Source organism: Pleurodeles waltl, chromosome 4_1, assembly GCF_031143425.1.
Source record: "Pleurodeles waltl isolate 20211129_DDA chromosome 4_1, aPleWal1.hap1.20221129, whole genome shotgun sequence".
Taxonomy (NCBI): domain Eukaryota; kingdom Metazoa; phylum Chordata; class Amphibia; order Caudata; family Salamandridae; genus Pleurodeles; species Pleurodeles waltl.
In genome coordinates, this window is record NC_090442.1 from 710,067,344 (window position 1) to 710,093,195 (window position 25,852).

The 25,852-nt window shown below is 45.7% G+C and overlaps 1 protein-coding gene across 2 annotated transcripts in view; it reads right to left on the reverse strand.

The window, feature by feature from the left end:
* Nucleotides 1–25,852, reverse strand: part of FBH1 (F-box DNA helicase 1) — a 925,111-nt gene that overhangs the window by 874,758 nt on the left and 24,501 nt on the right. For both annotated transcript variants that reach the window (XM_069229276.1, XM_069229275.1), the window contains one exon: nt 20,455–20,585. In XM_069229276.1, coding sequence (XP_069085377.1) covers nt 20,455–20,585 — 131 coding nt within the window. The remainder of the gene's footprint in view (nt 1–20,454; nt 20,586–25,852) is intronic.

The window sequence follows — 25,852 nt, forward strand, 5'->3', positions numbered from 1 at the left end:
ATCAGAAATTAGCAGAAATAGGAACCACAGCCTACTTCTGGCACTGGAACCGTCTCTATGGCTCCCCTAGCTAAAAAAGCCCTAACTTCCTTGCAGAGAAGGGACAAATGATTCTCCATCTAATCATAAGATGGTGGCATGGATGGAGGGCTAGTCTTGAAGGGGAGGGAGTAGCCCCTTTGGACTATCTGCAAGACCCACCTGTCTGAAGTGATGGATTATCAGTGGGGCAGGTGATGGTGAATCCTGCTGCCAACTGGCCCTTGATGAGAGGAGGAAGACTAGGAGGGTGTAGGTAGCTGGCTTGCCATATAGTGCACTACAATGAAGTACACTGTACAGAGAGTCCTGTGGAACCCCAATTGGAACTGCAAAGGCAAAAGTAGATAGGACTAATGCTCTATTTTGGGTAGTGAGGGCGAGCAGTTAGGCTTATCAGAGGGTAGTGCTAAGCATTTGTTGTACTCACAGAGGCACTAAATGAGACACACAAGAAACAATCAGACACCAATTTAGAAAAATAACAACACTTTTTATATAGGTTTCAAACCCAAGAACTTCGTAATCAGGTAAGAAGACTTAAGCGTAAATACTTCGTAGATTTCAGAAATCCACAGTGCAATTTTCAAAGTTCTTAATGTTATCGCATGGAGGAAAACAATGTTCAGCAAACACAGGGTTAACAATGACGTACAAAGCCAATCTCAGGGAGCAAAGGTAAGTACTAGGCACTGATCACAATCACACCAATAGGTCACACCGGACCGCACTGAGGTGGCCAGGTGCAGAGGTGTAGCAAGGTGTTGAGTGCCCTATGGTTCTCTATGGGAATTGGACCCAGTGACAAGCAGGCTGCAGGCTCTGGCTAGGAAGCCAGTCAGGGACAACAAGCAGGTAAGAAGTAGACTTCGGGTGCTCAGGACATAGGTGCACCTTTGGTCAGCACATGCATTTTAAAATGGCTTCCCTGTGCACTTACCATGTCTCAGAATCGACAGAGACATAGCTGGGGTGTATCTGCTCATGCATATATGCCCTCACATGTGCCTGGATGCACCTTACCTTAGGGGTGACTTACACCTGGCACATGCATTGATAGAGAACCTGGCACACAGGGGGTGTGACAGGTCGTGTTTTCGATTTACCCTGCACCAACACATGCAGTCTACAATGGCAGCACTGGTGGGCTTTGGTGAGGGGTCCCTGAGGTGGCACAATTGGTGCTGCGTCACTCACAGACCCTCCCTAGTATCACAGGCCCTGGGTACCAGGGGTACCATTTACTAGGGACTTACAGTGGTAGCTAAAGAGTTTGTCAATTGAGCAGTTTAGGGGAAAGGGTTCCGGTACTGTGGGTGTGGTTAGCAGGGACCCAGTGCACTAACAGTCAAAGCCACATCAGAAACTAGGCAAAAAGTGGGGCCTAACCATGCCAAAAAGGGTGCTTTCCTACAAAGGATTCAGAGGCTGCTCCAGAGGGCGGCTGGTGGGGGGAGACAGCGGACTGACCAGACCGCTTGCCACCTGACTCACAAGGTCAGTGGGTCTCACACTCTCTGCCATGCAGAGGCTGGGCAGCATGTGCAGCACTGTAGCTGGCCGAGAATTGGCATGGTGTGAGACCCCTTCCATAGCCAAGAAACGGGAGAAAGGCAGACTGGGGTGATGAGGAGTCAGCGCGAGGTCCAAGGACCTGGCCATAGCCCGAAAAACCTTGAAGCGCTCAAGCACCGAGTCTGCCCTGTCTCTGAAGAGACAAATGCCATCAAATGGCATGTCCATCAAATAAGCCTGGAAATCCCCCGAAAAGCCAGAAGTCCTCAGCCAGGCATTGTGCCTCAGGGTCACTGTCATGGAAAGAGCTCCACCTAGCAAGACAGTCGGGTCAAGTCCGCAATTGTGAACTTTGCTGCATCCCTCCCATCGGCAACAGCCTGTAAGAGTACAGGTTCCTGTAGCAGCACTTACATAACTGTATCCCACAGAGTGTGGGAATAACAGCCCAAAGGACATGCAATGTTCAGTGACCGCAATGCATGGCTGGTGGAAGAAAACATTTTCTTCCCAAATGAATCCAACCTTTTGGATTCCCTTGTAGGGGGTTGGCTCAGTTTATGTTGTACACCTATGGTGTGGCACCCTATACTGAGTCCAGGATACCCTTGGTGTTACTGAATAGGTGTCCAGATAGCAAAAGCTCTCTAGTGGTAGCTGAGGAGAGCAGTTGCAGCTGATCAAGGAGGAATGTAAAGCACTTGCAATACCACAGTAGTCAGACAGTACCTCACTCACAAGTAAGAACCACACAAGTGCTTCAAAAATAAAGTATACTTTATTACAGCACTACTACTAAACTAGAATTGGTATAGCCCCCTTTGGAGATATATATACACAAAATATATACAAAATAACCATCTGAAATAGCATAGAAATACACAGGGCTCTATGGGAGGGCTAAACCATACACTAAAAAAGTGGAATGTGAAATAGTGAACCCAACCAAGGTGAGTGTGGTATTTAGCTAGAGGCAGATAGAAACACCAGAGGTAAGTACAATAAGTGTCCCCAGCAACCAGATGCAAGATAGTTAACCACCCAGTTGTCCAAAAAGCCAACACAAAGAGTAGTAGTTTGGGTTTGTGGGATTCAGGACCATTCCCAGTGGACCCAAGCAGACCAGCAGACAAGAGGATGGATGGAAAGTGCCCCTACCCCAGGATACCCAGAAGACAGGTACACCTACACCAGGAATCTGGATGCTGAGGGGAGAAGTGACTCTCTCTGAAGTCAGTGGATGCCTCAGATTGTCTAGCTGCTGCCACGACCCATGGACCAGGCTAGTGGAACCCGGGGACCGATTCCGGACATGGAGGACCTGCAAAGGAAGGGGACAGAGTCCAGCACACTTGGAGGTGCCCAGGTGGTGCAGGTGGCGATGCCCACCCTCCTGAAGGTGAAGTTCCTGCAAGTCGGTGGAAGAGGAAGTCCAGCTGTGGAGTCCAGGAGCTCCAGAAGATCCTAGGAGTCACCTACGAGCTGTCCCTCAATGGTCGCCAGATTGCAGGAGGGTCAGTGACCATCCAGATCACCAACAAGCCCTGCCAATTGCAAGCAGGAGTTGCAATAGGATTTGCATAGTTTTGGAGACCAGCAAGGTCCAAGTGGCTCTACCCTTGAGGGAGGAGTCAGGGCTGGCTCTCAGCACGCAGGAAATCCAGCGGAAATCGATGGATCACTTGTGGGGGCTCCACAGGCGAAGGACAGAGGGAGTCACCAGGAGGCCTTACCAGTATGACAAAAAAAAGAAGACCCACGTCGCAGGAGTTGGAGGACAAGGGCTGATCTTGGAGTTGCAGATTGCTGGACACCGGGTCTTCTTGGTACCTGAAGATCTCCTGGAGTAAGAGTCAACAAGCCTTGGCAAGTGCCACAGTCGGGGTACACAGGGGTTCCAGTCCAGTTGCAGGAGCAGGGGCTCACACTCTCCCAAGTTGGATAGAAGACAAGCAGGACCCAGAGGAGGCCACAGATTCACCACCCTGAAGCAGGATCTTCAGATGTCCACGGGACAGCAGACCCCAACAGCCGCTCAACGTTGTCTTGAGGTGCCTGCAGATGCAGGGGAGTGACTCCTTCACTCCAAGGGAGATTCCTTCGTGCTTCCAGGTGCAAACAGAGTCCTTGTGACCCTGGAGGATGCACAGCCCTGAATGTTGCAAAATTCCTTAAGCATCTGGAGAAACAATGTTGAAATGGGAGTCTTCCCACCAGGAAAAGAGGTGTTTTGGTTCCAAACCCAACCAGCAGCAGTTCTAGTGGCCAGGAGCAGAAGATGTCTTGCTTGACAAATCTAAGGAACCACACGTAAGGGAACCCTCAATAACCCTAAAAGGGAGTTGGCCACTCTCTGAAGTGACCCACCTATCAGAGGGGGTCAGGGACATCATCTACCTCACCTAACCAGTCAGATGCTCCCAGGTGCCTCTGTACATCTTTTTTCCAAGATGGCAGAATCAACTGGCTACCTGAGAGAGCTCTGTGCACCTCCCTAGGGAAGGAGATGGACAGGGGGGTGGTGCAGTTTTGTGCCAGAGCGGGAACCGGGGGTTCCTAAACTGGTGCAAACCTGACTATGCAAGGAGGGCACCAAATGAGTCCTTCAAAGCAGTCTAGTGGCGCTCAGAGGCCACCCTACCCCAGCCCCTGGACACCTAATACACAGGGGGATGTGGTCACACCTCTACCTTGCAGGAAATCCTTTGTTCTGCCTCTCTGGCCCGAGCCTGGAAAACCAGCAGGAGGGCAGAACAGTGTCTGGGTCAGCAGCAGTGTAGGCTAGCAGCTATACCCCTGTAACATGCCCAGGTTTGGAGAAGCGGTTATGTAGTTGGCCCACTCGTGTTGACCAGTGTCCACTACATACCTTAAAATGGTTTCCCCGCACTTAGAGAGTCTGGGAATTTGCCTGTGTCCTGTAGGAGCACCCTACTCATGTAGGGGTACCCTCACACTTAGAGACATGCACCCTGCTCTTGGGGTTAAGGGCCTATTAGAAGGGTGACTTAATGTTTAAGTGCAATGACCAGGTTTGGTGGTGAAAGGGTGTATGCACCATTTCACGCAAGCTGCAATGGCAAGCCTGCAGATACAGTTTACATGGGCTTCCATGTGTGGCACAATATGTGCTGTAGCCCATGGGGGATCTGTGATGTAGCAATGCCCTGGGTACTTATATACCAAGGACTTACATAGGGGCACCATTATAACAAATGTGGGGGTATAAAGGTTCCAAGCAAACAAATTTAGGGGAGAACGCACTGGCACTGGGGTCCTGTTTAGCAGGATCCCACTGCACTACAGTCCAAAATATACTAACACAATGCAAAAAAAAGAGAGGGGGTACTACAACCAGAAACCAGCTTACTACACTGTTCCTGTAATACATGAGCACCCTTTTAACATCTAAGGTGTGGAGTGCTCTTTCTGCCACAGAGTCAGGTTGTGGAAAGGAAACCAGTAACTCAATGGTTTGATTAATGTGGACTTCTGAGATAACCTTTGGTAGGAAGTTTGGGTTTGTATGAAGGACTAATTTGTCCTCATGTATCTGAAAGAAAGTTTATTCTAGTATTAAGGTCTATAGCTCACTAACACTTCTAAGTGATGTAATAGCACCTAAAAAGTCACTTTGTAAGAAAGGAATTGTACGGGAAAAGAGTGAAGAGGCTCTAAAGAATGGCCCATGTGCTAAGTGAGCATAATATTACGATTCCAGGATGGTACTAGGGGCAGTCTGGGAGGGATCACTCTTTTAATACCTTCCATGAAAAAGCTTTAGTAACTAGTATTTTGGCTAATGAAATATGTTGTCTGTTTTCCAAGTATGCTGCAAAGGCAGCTAGGTGTAGTCTAATGGATGTGTAAGCGAGGTTTGTTTTTTGCAGGTGAAGCAAATAACAAATAATGTCTTGTATTATTGGTTTTAACGGATCAATGTGTTTGGACTGAGAATAGCAGACAAAACATTTCCACTTTGCCGCATAGCAGGGTCTTGTTGTTGGTCATTGTGCCAGTTTCAAAATGTCCATACATTCTTAGAGTAACCAAACTCTATGCTCTAAGGAGCCATATCGCAAGGTTGAGTGATTTTTGATCTGGATGTCTGATCTGTTCGAGATTCTGTGTGAGAAGATCTGGCTTGTGTGGGAGTCTCTCTTGAGGTACTAGGGATAGATTTAATAGTGTTGTAAACCTAGGTTGGCGAGCCCAGGTCGGGGCTACAAGGATGAGCTTTGAGAGAAGTTTGTTTGAGTTTGCACACTAGAAATGGAATGAGGGGGAGAGGCAGAAACGCATAAGCAAATATCCCTGACCAGTTGATCCATAAAGCTTTGCCTTTGGATTGATGGTGTGGGTACCTGGATGCAAAGTTTGGACATTTTTAGTTTTCTGCTGTGGCGAACAGGTCAATGTGAGGAGCTCCCCACTTTTGAAAATAATTTTGAAGGACTGTTGGATGGCGTTCCCATTCATGGACTTGTTGATGCGTCCAGTTGAGCAGGTCTGCAAAGCCATTGTCTGTTCCAGGAGGTGAATGTGGTGATGAAGAGCGCACGTCCAAATTGCTTGTGCAAGTTGAGACAACTGGAGAGATCATGTCTCCCCACATACCCTGCTTTTGTAGGTAATACATTGCTGTTATTTTGTCTCTATGGAGAGAGACAGTCTTGTGCATTAAGTGCGGTAGGAAAGCTTTTAGAGCTAAAAACACTGCCTGAAGTTCCAGAAGATTGATGTGCATGGACTTGTAATGGAGATCCCATAATCCTTGCACTGTGAGGTTGTTCAGGTGAGTGCCCCATCCTGTGAGAGAAACATCCGAGGTCAGGACTATTTAAGGGACAGGGTCTTGAAAAGGTTGCCCTTTCAGTAGGCTGGTGGAGTTACACAATAGTAGAGAGGGGTAAGCTGGACAGTCAAACAACATTAGATCTTGAAGATGACCCTGAGCTTGAAACCATTGACAAGAGAGACATTGCTGTAGGGGAAGCATATGAAGTCTGGCATGAGGGACGATAGCAATGCAGGATGCCATCATTCCTAGGAGGCACATTAATGTCCTGATTAATAGGTGTGATTGTTCTGAAAGTGAGAGACTGCTTGCTGAAAGCTGTGAACACGTGTAAGCCAACCCCAATTGTGTGTTCAGAATAGCCCTTAGATATGGCTGAATTTGAAGCGGTTCTAGGTGTGATGTGAGGGTGTTGATTGTAAAGCCAAGCTTGTGGAGATGGTTTACTGTGATATGGATGTGAGATTTGCATCAGTGTAAAGTGCTGGCTTTGATCAGCCCGTTGTCCAAATAAGGGAGTAAATGTATCTGTTGTCTTCTGAGATGTGCTGCGACCATGGCTAGGCATTTGGTGAATACACCAAGAGCAGTTGTGACCCCGAAAGGCAGAACTTTGAACTGATAGTGTTGCCCCACTACTACAAAACTTAGATATTTGCGGTCTGCAGGGTGAACAGGAATGTGAAATTAGGTGTCCTTCAGGTCTAGAGCAGTCATGAAGTCACCTTTTTGTAGCAATTGAATTACTTCTTGAAGGGTGGCCATGTGAAAATGTTCTGAGAGAATATCGTTATTTAGCGGTCTGAGATCCAAAATAGGTCAGCAAGTGCTGCCTTTTTGGGGAATGAGAAAGTAGAGGGAGTATACTCCTGTTCTTTGGTACTATATGGGAACAAGCTCAATAGCTAGATATAACTTCTTTTAAAAAAGTGAGGTGTTCTGTTTACATTTTGTGACTTCCAGGTGGAATGTTTGGAGGTGTTGATGTTATTTCCAGACAATAACCATGTTGGATAATGGATAGGACCCAAAGGTCCGATGTTATGCGAGTCCACTGATTGTGGTAAGGTTGAAGGCAGCCCCCTACTGGAGTGGAATGGGGAGGGGAATTTGAAGGTAGTCAATGTTTGGCTGAGGAGGGTGAGCCGCAAGTGGTGGTGGTGTTTCCTCTCCCTTTGGAATTGTTCCTCTATATGTTCCTCTGAAAAAAACACCTCTGGAGTATGAGGAAGAAGCCTGGCTTTGTTGTGAGGTGCAATGGTCAGAGGATGTGGCTGACTTGTAGCCACCCCTGTATATATGACGGCGCAAACAAAAAAAAAAACTGCTGGCTTGGGCTTGAAGGGCACCCATCGCTTTAGCAGTGTCTGCATATGTTTTTTAGTTTAGCCAGAGTGGAGTCAACTTGGGACCAAATAGGTGCTCCTTATCATATTAAGTACAGCTTGCTGCACCTCTGGGTTGAAGCGGAAACACTTTAGCCAAGCATGCCTTTTGAGCAGGACACTAGTGTTCACCCCTCGTGTGGCTGTGTCTTTTGCATCTAATACACATCTGATTGAGTTGTTTGCAATTGTATGACCTTCAGAAACAAATTGCTGTGCACGTATACTGTATTCCTCTGGGAGGTGTTGAATATGGTCTTCCCTTTCATCTCAGTGTGCCCCATCATATCTCGAAAGCAATGCCTGCGAGTTGGCAATACACCCATGGTTCGCCGCTTCTGCAGCTACCCTTTTCACTGCTATAATCAAGTTTTTAACTTTTTGTCTGGAGGAGGTGAATCTCCTGTAGCAAAATTATTTGCCCTTTTTCTGGCAGGGGTGGCCACAATGGAATCTGGTGTGACTTGCGAACAGACAAAGTGGGTCAGAGGATGCTGCTTTAAATTTATTATCTACTGTTGGAGTAAATATATGTGACCGCACAGGTTCTTTGAAAATTTCTTCGACATGACGAAGCATTCCTGGCAACATAGGGAGGCAATGGATGTCCCTGTGTGTTGAGGTGACAGTGGCCATTAGAAAATCTAATTCTATGGGATCTTTGTGTAATTGTACATTATGATAGGCAGCAGGTCTGGCTATAACCTGCTGATAGCCTGTGGTGTCCTCTGGAGGGGTGGGGCACCCAGGGTAGATATCTGGGTCCGTATATATAATAGGATCTGGATCATATGAATCCCAGGGGTCTGGGCCTTGGAGTATCCCATCAGTCTCCCCCACCATAAATAGGTGAACACTGTGGAGTGCAGTTCACCTTCAGTGTGAAAAATAGCTGAAATGGGAGCAGGGAGGGAGGAGATGGAGTAGGTAGGTGTAGGAAAGTGCCCCTTTTGGCATGGGTAACCCCTCCCCCTCCCACACACACACACACACCCCCCTGGCACACAGCTAATTCCCTTGTAAAAAGGTACCAGTGGTACCAAAGTGGTAAGGAGGGTCCCTAAGGGCTGCAGGCAGCATGTAATATGCCACCCTAAGGGACCCCCTAACCAAACACATGAAACACTGCCATTGCTGATTGTATGAGTTGGTGGGGAGAAAAGGGTAAAGTTGACAGGCACCTCTCCCAGGGGTCCTCCCCAAGGACTCTATTGATTCCTATGAAAAACTGCATCATGTCAACATTTAACATTGAGAAGTGTTACTTGTAAACTGCTTTATCTGCAAAACCCCCAAAAGTACTTCTGATACACATGTCTGATACTTGCTTGCAACTGTACTTACCTGCAACAAAGACCTTTCGGTTCTAGTAATACAATAACAAAATATATTTTTGCTATATAAAAACATTGGCCTGGAGTTAGTCATTGAGAGTGTGCCTCATTTCTTGACTGTGTGTACAACAAATTATTTGCACTACCCACTAATACGCCTAACTGCTCGGCCACACTACCACAAAAAAGAGCATTAGTATTATCTACTTTAGCCTCCGTTAAGCCTCTAGACTCTGTATAAATTATATCAAAAAGAGGTATTGTGTGTACAGAGCCAGCTTCCTACAGGGGTGGTGGAGCGGGCCTGAGAGCGGGGCAGCCGAATCAAGTTTCCGAAACCGTCCATGGCCCGAGGGCAGTGGTGGTCCGGCGACCTCTTTTATGGGTTTTTTGGAAGTCTCTGTGGAAGGAGGAGTGGCAATATTACTCACAGGTTGTGCCAAAGTGATGTCCTGGCCCTTGATATTAGATTGCAGGTCTGCGTAAGAGTCTTGAATCGAAAAATGCTCCTCTTGCTCCGGCTCCTCCTGGGCAGGTTTGTCCCTGAAAATGTCCGATGTGTTCTTAGGTTGAGTGTGTCATTTTCAGCCTGCAAGGCTGTCGGTCCCGCAGTGTTTTCTTGAGCTGAACAATCAGCATGCGTCGCAGCTGGCTCCAGGAAAAGGCCGAGATTACACACTTGATGGTGATCCATGTGTGGAAATTAGGCCTGGCACAGAGGACAGAATCTGAATGGCGTCTGTTCCATCAGAGTATCATGTTCTTCATTGCCACATGTAGGTAGGCCAGAGGCTGGGCAAGGCCCATCCTGAAGGGTATGCGGTTGAAGTTTGACCCAAGTTGATTGAGATTATGGTGAAAGAAATGTGATCGAAGTACAATAACGTTGATATGGTGAACAAACGGAAAGAGATTCTAGAACCCAAGCGAGTGAATACTGGGTGAGCAGGAACACATCTGTAGGACGCTGGCTCTGTATATACTATATCAAAATGAGATATAGTGTGCACAGACACCAGGTGTTCCCCAGAGGTTTGACAGAGGCAATAATAGATAGTACTAATACTTTATTTGTGGTAGTATGGTTGAGCAGTTAGGCTTATCAGAGGGTAGTGTTAAGCATTTGTTGTACACACACAAGCAATAGAAGAAACACACTCAATGACTTAACTCCAGACCAATAGGTTTTTATATAGAAAAATATATCTTTTGTTAATTTATTTCTAGAACCACAAGATTAAGTTTGCAGATAAGCACATAAAATATAAGGTACTTTGCATAGTAATACTTAGAACTTTGAATGGAATCAACAATGTATACAGTTTTCATTAAAATGGCAAAAAGCTATTTTAAAAGTAGACAGTGCAATTTTCAACAGTTCCCGGGAGAAGAAAAAATTGAACAGTGTAACAGGTAAGTACACGACTTACAGATCCTATCTCTGGGTTTTAGGTAGTTCATCGTTGGGGGTTCAAGTTAACCCCAAACACCCACCACCAGCAACAAGGGGCCAGTCAGGTGCAGAGGTCAAAGAAGCACCAAGTTAACATTGGCTCCTATGGAGACAGGGGGGGTACTCAGATCTTGGTCATCCAGCAGGTAAGTACCCACGACTCAGAGGGCAGACCAAGGGGGATTGAAGGAGCACTGGAGGAGCTCCAAGTAGGCACCAAACACACACCCTCAGCAGCACAGGGGCGGCCGGGTGCAGGGTGCAGACAGGACATCAGGTTTTCCATGTGGATAAATGGGAGACCCAGGGGTTCTCTCAGATGCTGCAGGCGAGGTCCAGGGTGGCGGAATAGGGTTGCCTGCTGGTCGATGCTGCACCGGGGGGGGGGGGGTCAGGTTCTCCAAGGCCTTGGGGCTGCAGGTGCAGTGTGTCCTTCAGGTGTCGGATATCTTTGTCCGTAGGTTGCGGTAAGGGGGGGTCCTCTGGATTCTCTCTGCAGGCGTCGTCGTGGGAGTTTGGAGGGGTCAACCCAGGGTGGGCTCTTGTTCCCAATCGCCTGGGGACGCTTTCTTGCTGGGTGGACCACCTGGACACGGGTAGTGGGTGTTGGGTGCACAGGGGTCAGGACTCACGCATCTGGATTGAGGTGAGAGTCCTTGGTAGAAAGTTTCTCTGTGACAGAGCCGCTGTTCTCAGGACTTCTTAGTCCTTTTGGGTGCAGGGCAGTCCTCTGGAGATGGCAGAGGTCGCTGGGCCCGCTGGGTGCGTTGCTGTTCTTTTTGCAGGTTCTTTGAAGCAGGAGACAGGCCGGTAGGGCTGGGGCCAAAGAAGTTGTCGTCTTCCTTCTTCTCTGCTGGGGTTTCAGCTTAGCAGTCCTTCTTCTTTGTAGGTTGCTAGGAATCTGGGGAGCTGGGTTCAGGGAGGCCTTTAAATCCTAAATTTAGGGGAGAATTAGGGTTGGGGGGCAGTAGCCAATGGCTACTGAACCTGAGGGTGTCTACACCTTCCTGGTGCCCATTCCCTTCAGGGAGGGGGGCGCATTCCTATCCCTATTGGTCCCTGTTCTCCAAACCAAGATGGAGGACTCTGCAGGGAAGGGGTCACCTCAGCTCTGGACACCTTAGGGCTGGTTCTGGGTGGGGTGGTCACTCCTCCCGATTTTCCCAGCCGGACTTGCCGCCAAAAGTGGGGCTGTGTCCAGGGGGCGGGCATCTCCACTAGCTGGAGTGCCCTGGGGGCACTGTAATCAGAGGCTTGAGCCTTTGAGGCTCACTGCCAGATGTTACAGTTCCTGCAGGGGGAGGTGTGAAGCACCTCCACCCAGGAAAGGTTTGTTTCTGTCCACAGAGTGCACAAAGGCACTCATCCCATGTGGTCAGAAACTCATCTGAAAGTGGCAGGCTGGCACAGACAGGTCAGTCTTACACTATCAGTTGGGCTAACATATAAGGGGCATCTCTAAGATTCACTCTGTGTGCAATTTTCAATAAATCCCACACTGGCATTAGTGAGGGCTTATTGTGCTGTGAAGTTTGATACCAAACTTCCCAGTATTCACTGAAGCCATTATGGTACTGTGGCGTTCGTAATGACAAACTACCAGACCATATACTCAATATGGCTACACTGCACTTACAATGTCTAAGAATGGACTTAGACACTGTAGGGGCATATTGGTCATGCAGATATGCCCTCACCTGTGCTATAGTGCACTCTGCCTTAGGGCTATAAGGCCTACTAGAGGGGTGCCATCAGTGGCACTTTCCTACAACATCCGAACCAGACGGCGGAGAAAAAAACAAGTATTCAATGCCCAGGCGCAGTATCACAGAGAAGGAGAAGCCACTCCATTCTGTGACTCGAAAACACCTCTCAAAGAAAGACAAGTTGCAACACTCCAAGCCCAACATTACATGCCAGAATAATGCAGAGCATGTGTATCTGCAGCCACACATGAAATCTACATTGTTTCTGTTTTCTCTGTTATGATTTACCAAGTTATGTTACACATGCTATGTAACCTGTTCGCTACAGTCCTCATCATCATCATCACCACCACCACTCTTCCTCGTGTGCAAACACATAGGGCCACCCCTTCCAATTATAGGTCAGTACTATCACACATACTATTGCCACTATGACATCCATTAAGGTAATGACATGGATGTCCGTGGAATACACACCTCCAATAGCAGATAAGCCATATACACATACTCATACCTTCGAAGGCATGGCATAAACATTGCCTACTTACAGGAATCCCACTTGACTAGCCAAGAAGTCGCTAGATTACAAAGACGGTGGCGCAGACAAATCTATACTACTGATTTCTCCTCATGCTCTCATGGGGAATTGCTCTGGATTAGACCAGGCACTCCGTTCATGCCAGACGAGGTGGGCACTAATCCGAAGGGTAGGTATGCAATGGTAAAGGGTAGGCTAGATGACCGACACATCCTGTTGGGTAGTGTATATATATGCCCCCAATGTGAACCAAGAGTGATTCCTGCATTCCATTTCACAGGTCCTGTCACGCTGGTGTGGAATGCCATGGCTTCCAGGGGCGACTTCAATAGTGTAATTGACAACACTAGATCATTCGTTCCCCCCTTTACCTCGCACTGTTGCTACTTCCAACACCCAGGCACTGAGCAATTGGCTGCAAAATTGGGGCTTAATTGACATCTGAATTCATCGTAATGAGTCTACTAGAGTCTACTCCTTCTATTTGGTGCCCCACTCTCAGCATTTTGGAATTGACAAGTACTGGCACATTGAGCATTCTCCCATGTATGACACATGTAGATTACATAGGATGCACCCACTCTGATCACAATCTCCAATACCTGCAATTCACCTGGGAAACAAGCACACCCCCAATACCAACACAGCGCCTCCTACCAGCCTCTCTGGAAGATACTGCGATCCTCGAGTCAGTCACCACAGCGACTGCAGGGTTCTTTGAGCAGAACACTGACACTAGCATGGCAAGGTCCACTGAGTGTGATGCATTCAAGGCGACATTGAGAGGACACTGTTTGGGGGGTGTTGGAACACATTAAAGCAATTAGACACTGACATATTACGCATAGAGAAGAAACTGCTCCACTTAGAGACTGAGTCAATGGCTAACCCATCGGGCGGCTGCTACAACTACGCTACCCATTCATCCAAAACACATGCCTCGGCGGACAAAGCCGGCTTGCTTTTAGCATGGCTGATATGGCAGGACAGCTCAAGCCATCCAATTGCTGCTCTACGCTCTGTCACAGGACGCATACTGTACAATCAACATGAAATACACCAAGAACTGACAAACCATTATATGTCACTAGATCAGTCGACCTCCAAAACACAATGGAAGTCACTGACTTCTTTCTAGTTACAACCCCTTTCCCTCCCTCACACACAAACAAAAGATGGAATTAGAGGACCCTATCATATCCCTTGAAATTTGTGCGGCAAAAAGAGCATTGGTGGCCAGCAACACCCCGGGCCCTGATGGCCTATCGCAAGAATGCGTTAAGGCGTATGCCATGCTCATCATGTCCCACCAACAATCCCTTTAAGCGGAGGCGCTGGCGAAGTCCCGACTCCCTTTGTGAAGAGATCCTTATATCATTGGAAAAACCCAACAAATATCCCACAGCTCTGAACTCATACCGCACACTGGCACGCTTGAACACAGACTATAACATTTTGGCCAAAATACTAGCAGACCATCTGCCACAATTGGTATCAAACTTAATACACACGGACCAAATCAGATTTATACCAGCTAGCAATACCTCACTTAATTTGCGCATTTGTTTTCCAAATACTGGAATGCGTCCCGGCTGCATGGCCTAAAACCATGACTGCCTAGTTCTTGATTTAGAGAGAGCGTTCTCAGTGCTATCTCATTACGGGTTCGGTGACAGGTTTTTGAAAAGTATTCACCCGCTATACACTCGCCCGTCGGCCAGAGTGAAGACAGGATCCCTTATTACCAATCCCTTCCCTACAAGTAGGGGCACGCTCCAGGGATGCCTGTTATCCCCACTGCTGTTCTTACTGGGGGTGGGGCCTCTGGCAGTACATCTCCATGGACTGGGTCGGGAGTGGGGCATACCTCTTGGGGACGGCGCACACTCGGTCTCTCTCTACGCTGATGACCTTCTCATCTATCTGAGAGACATAACGCACATCCCTGAATCGATCACTTGTGCTCGCCATCAATTTGCCTCTCTATTGGGCACTTGCGCTCTCCAACAATTTGCCTCCCTATCGGCTCTTAAAGTCAACTGGGCCGAATCCTGCCGCTTCCCACTCTCCCCCCCACCCCCACACACCTGAACCCTAGGGCGACTTTAGTTACACTCCCTATTAACCTGGCAACCTCATACGTTCAGATCCCTGGGACTCCAAATATATAATTCCTGAACTCCTAGAGGGCCACTTGACATGCGCTGTCACAGCTCTAAGCATCCAGATATCCTTCTGGCAGAGCTTGCCTTTATCTGTGGCAGGCAGAGTGGCATTACTAAAATAGGTGGCGTTCCCCAGGTTACTGTATTATTTTGCTAACCTGCCGCTATATATCCATACATCATTGTTTCACCTATTTCGAGAGAATCATCAGGAACTTTATATGGAATTCATCCAGGTGCCGCGTAGTATTTAGTAAATTATACCAACCTATGGATTGGGGGAGGTCTAGAGATCCCAAACTTTGAACACTATTATTTAGCATCACAACTTAAGTGGGTAACGAAATGGCTCGCAGCCCTGCAACTCAATGACACTGCTACGCACTTACCGACCTGGCCTGGATTAAGTCCTTGGGCTATTCCACCCCCTGTGCTGGACCCTTACAACCCCAACCAGTCCTGCTGCTAGTGGCTCATCGATACTTTAGACGAAGCCTTTTCCTCACGAAATCGATTACACCCTATGTCCCAGCCTTGGCACTTCTGGGAACACCATAAGGAAACCACTTCACCAATGCCTCGGAATTATCCTCATGGGCTACAGCAGGGGTCCAATCGATGGGCGGTCTCTATAGAGACAGAACACTCATACCATACAAAACACTAGTGGAGGAGGCTGGTCTTCCCCCAGGTCATTTCCTACTGCGCACATCACTCGTGGGGGCACTCGGACAAAAGTGGGGAGACATTACAAATGAACCTCCAATGCGTTTGACTGTGCAGTACCTCCACATCATGGGCTGAGGACATCACCTGGTGCGCTGGATCTCTGCAAACGCATACAGCTCCAGCGCTCACAACTCTACATGACCAATACAACAAATATAAATCGTCTCTGCTCCGTAAAGGAATGGTTTGTCCTACTAGAGACCCTGCGGCAATCATTCACAAACTGGTGCAGGCTGAGAGCGTGGCATTACACAGAGAGGACGCTATGAGATTATTCAGGCATCCAATTGCCAGTAGTTGGGATACAGTAAAGGCAGACCTTCACACAGACATAGCTGATACAACCCTGCTGAGAGACTCCCAACTACCTTGTACTGACAATACTGAAGAGCAAATTTAAACGGTGTGCCCCTCTGTCTGGGTCTACCATGCCCTGCTCACAATGAAAACCATTTCCCTATAAACTAACTCAGTATTTGTTGCGGGGTGGTGTGCTGACACGAACATTCCACACCTAGACAGCAATGAGCAACACGAAGCAACGCTGAACTTAGCATGACAGTTGTAGAACCTCCCCTCCCAGTTCTAGTTGGCCCATGAAGGACCCACCGGTTCCACACACTGACTATTGCGCACTGTTGGCATCAGTACATGACAGATGTCATCACTCAATGCCTGCTGCAACAAGGACTCAAATCTCTCTGATCTTATACCACTAGCAAACTATTTCATAGTTTATTGTTTGAATGGGAACTGTACAGATTATATGTATGAAATGTCATGCTTATATAAGTCACTGAAGATCACACAACTGATTTACTCCCATGTCCTCAAAGTAAAGCATTGTGTAAGGTTGCTAAGGCATGTGCTTAATGCTGTGTACATGTATGCATGTAGTATTGCAAAAAATAAAACTTTCACAAAAAGCAAATTTAAACAAAAAATAGAGTAAGAAGTAAGTGTTCAGTACATTCTAAGCACCGAGAGGAGGAGTCACTCGATCCCATGACTCAAAACACTTCTTCAAAGACAAACAACTTGCACCACTCCAGAACCAACACTAGATGGCAGGAGTATGCAGAGCATGTGTATCCGTAGCCACACATGCCCTCAAACATCAAGACACCTTTCCTAATTTCTATCAATCTATTTACAATTAACCCAGTGGAACAACAAGTATACCTCAGTGAATGTAATTCACCACCTATTACTCGCTAGCACAGAGACCTACTCGAAGCTCTAATAGGCCAAGCGGAACTCAGACAAGCACCCAAATCAATGTCAGCGGGGAAATCCCACGGGCCTACCGGCCTTACGCTAGAATTTTATGAAAACATTCCTGACCCCTTTACAGGATCACATAACACCCCTGTTCCACTCCTTCTCACAAATAACAAGTGTCACATCTACAATGTATGAAGCGGAGACAACCTTCATTCCCAAACCACCCATAACCAACAGGGGAGCAAACAACATCAGATGTGTCACTCATCTGGTGGAAAAGGCATGTTGGTGTAACATTCCAGCTTTACTGCTGTCTTTTAGATGGTGGAGAGCATATGACAGCTTGAGCTGGGTGTTTTTCAGAGAGAGAGGGAATAAGATTCAATTAGACTCCTTTATGACAGGTAGAATTATGGAGGCCGACACCCCCACCCACCCCCAATGGCAACTGTCTAGGTTAACAGCAAAGTATGGATACAAATACATTAGCCAGAGGAACAAGACAAGGCTGTCCCCTTTCCCCACTTCTTTGCCCATGGTGGTTGGGCTTCTAGAAATAAAGAGTAGGCAAACACAACCATTTAGACACCATCTACATAAAATTAATAACTCTCCCTAATGAAGTCACTGGAATTGTTACCCTCCTTGATAAAGTTGAACTTTATCCATTTTAAAGAAAATTCATAGGTTCTAAATCGAACTCTACCCCCAGCTGAGATCCCCAGTCTCCCAACTATAGTTTGCTTTCAACAGGCCGTCATCACAATTTGGGACCTGGGGCTTAACGATATGAATCGTCTGGAGGGTCGGATTAGGGCCAGCCGGGAAGAACAGCGTAGAAATATCTTAAAGAACCTTAGAAAATGGTCTCCACTTTACTTATCTTAGACCATAATAATGTTATTAAATCAACATTTCTTCCCAAGCTCTTATATCTCTTTCAGGTCATATCTAACTCCATTTCCACACAAGACATCACCCAACTGCAATCTAAACTACGCTCCTTCATGTGTGATGGTAAAAAAAAAAAAAAAAAAAAAATCACATACATTTAGCAACTTTCTTTTGCTACTCCAAGACAGGGGTTCTCTATATTATTTGGTGACACACCTCCAATTTATGTTGGAATAGGTAGTGCTTGCACGTGGACCGCCCACTCTGGCTTCCATGATACGCTCGCCTGAAAATGCATGCCAACCAAAACGGTCCTGGAAACAGGACCAAGTGTCCACTAGAAAATGCCTTACAACTTTCCCCTCACCGAATATGGCGATAGCATGAAATACAGAATTCAAGCCTTTGTATGAACCCCGTGACATTCTTGATAGGGCAGAGGATGAATGCCGGACTTTAAGAGACCTCTTTTATGGGGACACCATTAAATCCTTCGAACAATGCAAACATCACTTCTGCATTAAGTAGACATCTTGGCTTCAATTATGTCAATTTAGCCACCGGGCCCTACACCCACTGAACAAAACAGGTCCACAAGATCATGCACACACTTTGAAAAATTGGTTTGTAGTTCCAAAGGCACAAAAGGTCTAGTGTCTAGAACCCGCCGAGTCCTCAAAGACTCTCAGTCTACTAGCACCCTTACCAAGCTCAGTGAGAAGAGCTTATGGGAAGTTCTCACAGTTAAGCGCTGAGAGCAGCTACGGAGGGACGTACCCTAAATTCTCAGAAACATCCCTCAACAAGAATCAGTATGCAAAATATGTATGAATTGTATCTAACCCCAATGAGACTACATTGCATATTCCCCTGTCTTTGCATTCTGCTGGAGAAGTTAATATTAAAACAGGCACATTCATGCATATATGGTGGTCCTGTGTTCTTATTTAAACATTTAGAAGAGAAAATCTTGGCCACGTTAAAGGAACAATAGAATATATTCAATTGCAGAAAATCCAGGCATAATGATTCTGGGAATGAGACTATCCAATACAGACAGTATGATAGAGTGATTGAACACCCATCCGCCACATGGCAGGACTTGCTAAGCAACTCATTGTCTTTTTCTGGAAGAAAAAAATATCACTCCCACCCTAGCACACTCTGGTTCAACAGGTTGTGGCAGATACGTCCATTAAAATAAATCACATACAAACTTACCCACTATGAAAAGAAGTTTCTGAGCAAATGGCAACCTCTCATCAAGTAAATGTTCCAATTTGAACACTAGTGTGTTGCATCCCAGTGATTGAGCGTTACAATTTTTTGTATTATATGCAGCTTTAACACCAACCTTAAACCCACTCCACTCTCCACAAAGCCACATTATGGATTATGGGACAATATACACACTTTCACATGGAGACCTGGCGACAATGGGATCATTGTGTTCCTACGCTAAAAATGCTCTCTGCTATGGGACTTTACTGCCACATAAGAGACTGATTTGATCACCTGATCCTGTGGACAAGTAATTCTGCACTCCACTCTTCCAACTTCCTTTTCTATTCTCATTGTTCTTTAGTAATAAGGTTGCTGAGATGGAGGAAGAGTTCTTATCTTCATTATTTTGCTTATTATATCCCTTCCCTCAATTCAGTCTGAGAGATCGCTTATGGAATGTGTGTCAACCTAAAAAATGTGTTGTGTTAACTACTACACAAACGTAAACGCAATCAATAAACCCATGGCTTATTAGAAAGCGTAATAAAACGTTTTGAGGAAAAACTCATGTGGCTACCTTTCGCTTTGTTCTGTGAGTTGCTAAAAATCACTAACCCTCATTATGAACTCAAGGATCGAAGAGCTCCATGTCAATCACTAAAAAGGATGGAATCACCATACGTTTCTCATGACACAAGAAAACAACAATACATACATATTCAAAGATCAGAATACGATTTTACTTGCAGAAACTTACCAAATATTTCAGTTGTATGGGGGATAGTTTGTTTACGTCCTCATGGTGTTAATATTTGCCTACTCACAATGGTCAGTGCCTGAAGCAAATAATAAGTGCGCTTTCTTCTTGAATAGATACTAAACGTTTACAGGAGGAAGTCATATGCTAGATGATCAGAAATGGCAAAAGGCAGAATTAGGGTACAAAGACTAGGGCTGATGAAGAACCCTATCACCCTCAGTTTAAAGACTTCCATACCCCCAAGCATAATACACCATATTGCACCTGTATTCATTTCAGCAACAAACTCTAAACGTATTATCTTCAGCTGAATGCAAGAAGGCGGCTAATGAAATGGGAGGACAACTGAATATTAATGTTTTTAGGTTAAAATAGACCAGGTGTGTTTGATTAAAACGTGAACCTTAGTTTCTAATTAATCAGACTGTCATATGTAGTCAAACTATACTTACACATAAAGTACTGCAGTTCAAGACAGCAACAGTTAACACTAGTCTGGTGGATGTATATAGATTAAACCCTGAAAGGCATGAGTGAACAAGGAATACTCGAACATTCAACTTCAAGGTTTTCTGTGTTGTTGAACGGAAAACATCAGCATTAATTTAGGTGGGGCGGGGGCAGAAACATGCAAAATTACCTTTACTTGAGTAGTCAATGTCCCAAATACAAACAAATTGTTATTCTTACCTTATAAAGTTCAGGACACATAGTTCTTCCTGTTTGCATATTTTGAAATTTAAGAGCATGCCATCCACCTTCTCTACAGTCTTTTCCTCCTGTCTGCGGTACTTGTGGTACAGCTTTTTCCAAGGAATAAACTAGAAAGAGCAAGCATATTAAGTGCATCATATGTGGCACCTAGAAGGGGTATTTTTGCACAGCCTATGTTTTGCAAATGATCTAGTGTGGTATCAATTATGCCAATATATTTTTAAAGATAAAAATACTGAATAAATAATAAAGGAGTAAATTAGTACTGTGTAAACCATATCACAAAGTATGTTTTCTAATTTAAAAGTAGACACAACTTGAACATTATTTACTCAGACTTAGAAACTATTGCAGTACACCTAAATGACACATTTAGTGGCAGACAAAATACTATAAAGACTAAAAGGTGTTTGATATCTTAAGATCATCATTGAAAATGAAATTGTACAAGAGCACATTCTGACTAACCTGCCCTAACTTTATATTCATCAAGGGGAAAACAAACTTAACATCTATGAAGAAGTAATGAATGCTGCTTATAACAAGCATTTGTCAAAGAAAACAGATCTGCCACATACCCACCCGCTACCTTTTTAAAACGTGTTTTTTTTCTGTTCCCTTGAGACTCCCAGGGGACCACACAGAAGTAAGGAGGAAGGCTGAGCTGCCACTGTGGCTCCCACAGGATCACGATGATACCATTTATTTTAAATTTTGTGCTCACAATGGCTAGGGGGTCAAAGTATCCCCACCCTGTCCCCTTATTTTATTTTTAAGTTTATTTTTCAGAATACAAGTGCTCGAGTCCTGCAATGCCAGATTCAACATTTTGGTTCATGTTGCAACCAGCCAATCACATTGCTTGTTCCTGCGGGACCAGCCAATCATAATGCTTTTTTCTCCTGCAGGAGTCCCACAGCAACAGATATTGGTATTTTTTAATTTCTTTAAAGAGGCTGGACAGCTTAGAAACATCACAAAAAGAATGCTCTCTGGATAAGCATATAGCTTTCTGAAAAAAATGGTGTCATTCTGTTAAGGCATTTTCTCTGTATCTCTGTTCAAGTTTCCCTGTGGAAATTGCATTGTGGGATTGAGGTTGTTTTGCAAAACATTTCAGGAAAGAGAGCAGAGGTGGGTAAAGCTTTTTTTGGAAAGCTTCATAAGGACTTGTCAAACGACATCTGAGTCTTGTATATATACCATCAACTGTGTAACATATACATTTCCCGGTAACATGGATATTTGCACTTTTGCCGGTAACATGGATATTTGCACTTTTGATGATAAGTTTCACTGCAAACATACTTCTGTTTCCTTTTCTGTGTCTCCTTTTCGCTCATGGTGACCAAAGGCTCGCATATGTGAAACTATTTTACTTTTCATTTTTAGTTTATGTCTCAAGAAAAGTCCTGTTACGAGTTTGCAACGCTAATAACTCTAACGCGAACAAACACGAGATCCGTTGCATTGCAAATGCTTGTTCTAAATTAAATGGTTTAGGTTTTGTTCTACTTCCATCAAGATGCCTTCAGGTGTGCTACAGTTTTGTAATAAATATAAGCACAGAGGTGGGTGGTTTGATAAGGCCTGTTACGATGCTAGGGCAAATATGAAAATGGCTTTCAAGGAATACCCCAGAGACAGGGCCGCGGTGAAAGCAGCAAGGATTAAGTATTAAAGGGCTTTGAGGGAGAGTAAGGAAAAATTTAAAGAAAAAGCCTGGGAAGAGTTGGAGCATGCTACAGCCATGAAGGATCCTGGTTTGTTCTGGAAGGTGGTGAATAGAGGTTCTTTTGCAACAGAGACATCTGAGGGTTTGGGCTGTAATATTGCCCTGGAGGCCTGGGTAAATCATTTCTGTAGAATCTTTGAGAGAATCCCCCTAAGAAATAATTGGGATAAAGAGTGTGCTGTGGTTCCCAATCTAGCGATCAGGTTTTCGCTTCAGGAAGTTATTGATGCACTCCAGGGCTGTGCTAATAATAAAGCCCCGGGCCCGGATTCCATCAGGATTTGTACAAATCTTGTCCTCAGCTATGGGCACCTGTTCTCCTAAATATTCTTAATGCGGCAGTTACCGTGGGAATTCCTGCTTCTTGGAGAAGGGCTTGTATTATCCCAGTTTATAAAAAGGGGGATCGGAATGACCCTAAGTTTTATCACCCCATTTCCTTACTTGACTCATCTGTGAAGATTTTGGGACGGATTAGTTTAAGGCGTATTGAGGTTGGATGGCAGAAAAGGAAATTTTGAGCCGGGACCAGTACGGGTTTAGGGATGGTCTTGGCACGCGTGAACAGTGCCTTAATCTTTTGATAATGATTGGGAAATATACGCAAGCCAGGAAGGGCACCCTTTATGGACCTCAGTTGTGCTTTTGACAAGGTAAATTGGTCCATACTGTGGGAAAGGATAAGTCAGTTAGGGATAGATACTAATATTGTAGAGCTGCTCCGGTACCTCCACTCAGGATCGGTTGCAAATGTGAGGGTGGGGATAAACGGGGAATGTTCAGATGTCTTTAAGCTTACTAAGGGCGTTCGACAGGGGTGTGTGTTGGACCCCACTCTGTTCCTTTTATATACAAATGGACTGTTGGATTTTTTGGTGGAACACTGTAGGGATGTCCCGAAGGTGAATGGCTCTAATGTCCCTGCACTGACGTACGTGGATGATGCGGTCCTTATGGCCCGCACTCTGAATGGCCTCCATAAAGTAGTTAGTGCTTATGCCTCTTACATGTCAGGCTTGGGTCTAGAGATTAACTATAAGAAATCACATTTTATGGTATGTGGTAGACCTTTGAGTAGGGTGGGGGAGTTAAAGGTTGATGATCAAATTATTAGCAGGGTACATGAATTCCCATATTTAGGGGTGATCTTTGATGATAAAGGTTCATGGAAACCCTGTATTGCCAGGAGGAGTATGCTCTTCCATGCCTCAGTTGGTGCCACTTTTGATTTTGCTATTAGAGTGGGAAGTAAACCAATTAAGCCTCTGCTTGAAATCTACAAGCAAAAATGTCTCCCTGTCCTATTGTATGGTACAGCACTCTGGGGGTATAGGGACACCCGAGCCCCCATTGTTGAAGAAAATCGTTTCTGTAGAAGACTATTGGGTGTTGGTAAAAAAAAAAAAACTGTTTTTTGCCTACATCTAGAACTAGATCTTGAGTGTGTGCAAGACACTATTCAGCTGGCTCCCCTCTTGTTATGGATCTCGATTTGAAGTAATGAATATGCCTCTTTTAATAGAGAGATCTTAAGGGACTGTTTGGCCGGCAATAACGTAAAATATATTCCCTGGCTGACGTATATAAGAAAGGTAGCACAGGAATTGGGGCGGCCGGACCTGTTTGACATTCCTGAGGGTCTGACTAGCCGGGATAAAAATTGGGTCAAGGAGAATTTCTTAAGAATCCGGGGGGCTAAAAGAGAGGGGAAGGAACTAGAGAAACAATCGGTCAGGGACTTTGTTATGTTAAAGATGGGGGCGGGTTCTGAGCCCTACCTTTTAGCAATAAATGATTTGAGAGAAAGGACTCTCATTACTCGATTTCGCTTGGGGATCATTAGAAGTAATCTTTGTTTCCCGTTAGGTCACAATGGCGAAAAATCTATTAGGCCTTGTCCTTGTGATGGGGTGTCCCTGCAGACCTTGCCCCATTTTACATTATTTTGTGTCTTTTATGCACCTTTTAGAAGTCGTAATTTATTACCCCTGCTGAGGCCAAAGGGTTTCGTGCAATACCGTCCTGCTTTTTTGTGGCTGCAAATGGCTTCAGATGCATTGGTATGGAGCGGGGTGGGACTGTTCCTGAGGGGAGCCATTACTTGGCGCAGCAAAGTAGAGTTTTTTTAAGGAACTTTTAGACTGTTATCTTTGGTAACAAGGTTTTATTTGTTTTTACTATCATGATTATTGGTATTTTACTATGTTATTGTTATTATGGCTTATTTATTGTTATCTATGTGATCTAAGGGTTGATTTATTTCATACCGAATAAAGTTTCTAAAGTTTAATAAATATAGAATGTTGGCATTCTGATTGGTCATTAGAACACTGTGGTGAAGCAGTGGACAGGAGCATGGACTCTGACAATTGAAGGCAGAGGGGAGGGAGCAGGGCCAGAGGAAACAAACTGACCATGTCAGGCAGGCAGGAGGGAGGGGCAGTGGTAGCACAACCAGCCACACAAAGCAGGCAGGAGGGGCAGTAGCACAACAGATCATGGAGGGTAGTGGGGCAGGTGCAGCAAACCAAACATGCAGAAGAGACAAGAGGCTCTGGCTGCTTAACAGACCACAGAGGGTAGGATGATGCTGACCAACGATGGGAAGGATGGAGGTGGCAGGGGCAGCAAACTGATCAAACCGGGCAGATGCCAGGGTAAGTGGCAGCACAATAGACCCATATAGCAGGCAGGACAGTGGCAGCATAAAGACCATGGACGGCAAGTGGGAGTGGGCAGGAGTACACACATGGACAACAGAGGGCAGGGTGAAGGGGCAAGCTGACCAAATAGTACAGGTGTGTGTGTGTGGGGGGGGGGGGGGGGGGGGATGTGACAGCATAACAGACCAAGGACATCAATATGGTAGGGGCAGAACCGTGCACAGGGACAGCAGAGGGCGGGGGAGGGAAGAAAGAGCAGCAATAAGGGATATGTGTATGTGACCTAGAAAGTAGTAAGCAAAACTCAGGGAGGGTCAAATAGCTCAAGGTTTGGGATATCACGTATCAAGAACTAGAAGCAGAGCTCACCCCAGAGGAGGTCAGAAAGGCCCTTGCTTGTCTGCCAGGGAAGGTGGAGCCAGGAAGCGATTGCCTCCCTGCCAAATTTGATCAGACTTTTTACCCCAGTCCTCATGCAGCCGTTGCTTAAGGTGTACCAAGAGGCCCATGACACTGGCATGCTTCCCCAGTCTATGCGAAAGGGTTGTATTTCTATGGTAATGAAGCCTGATGCTGTCACCTCAGACCAGTCTGCCTGTCGTCCGCTCACAATGATAAACACAGACATAAAGATCCTTTATAAGGCTCTGGCCCTTAGGCTGCACCCAGTGATTTCCCAATTGGTCCATGATGATCAGTGAGGCTTTACCTCAGCACGTAATTCTACCATGTATCTGAGACAGCTGAGGCAGGTCTTGCACGAAGTGGAGGGTAGGGAAGAGGAATTGTTGGTGGTATCCATCAATATTGCCAAAGCATTTGATAAGGTGGACCGGCACTACCTTACAAGAGTGTTTGAGGAAATGGGGTTTAGTGTGCATCTTAGGGGATGAGTGTGTGTGTTATACACTGCACCAACGGCCAGGGTGAAAGTTGGTTGCTTGTGTTCAGATACGTGAGTGTGGTAGGTAGGTGT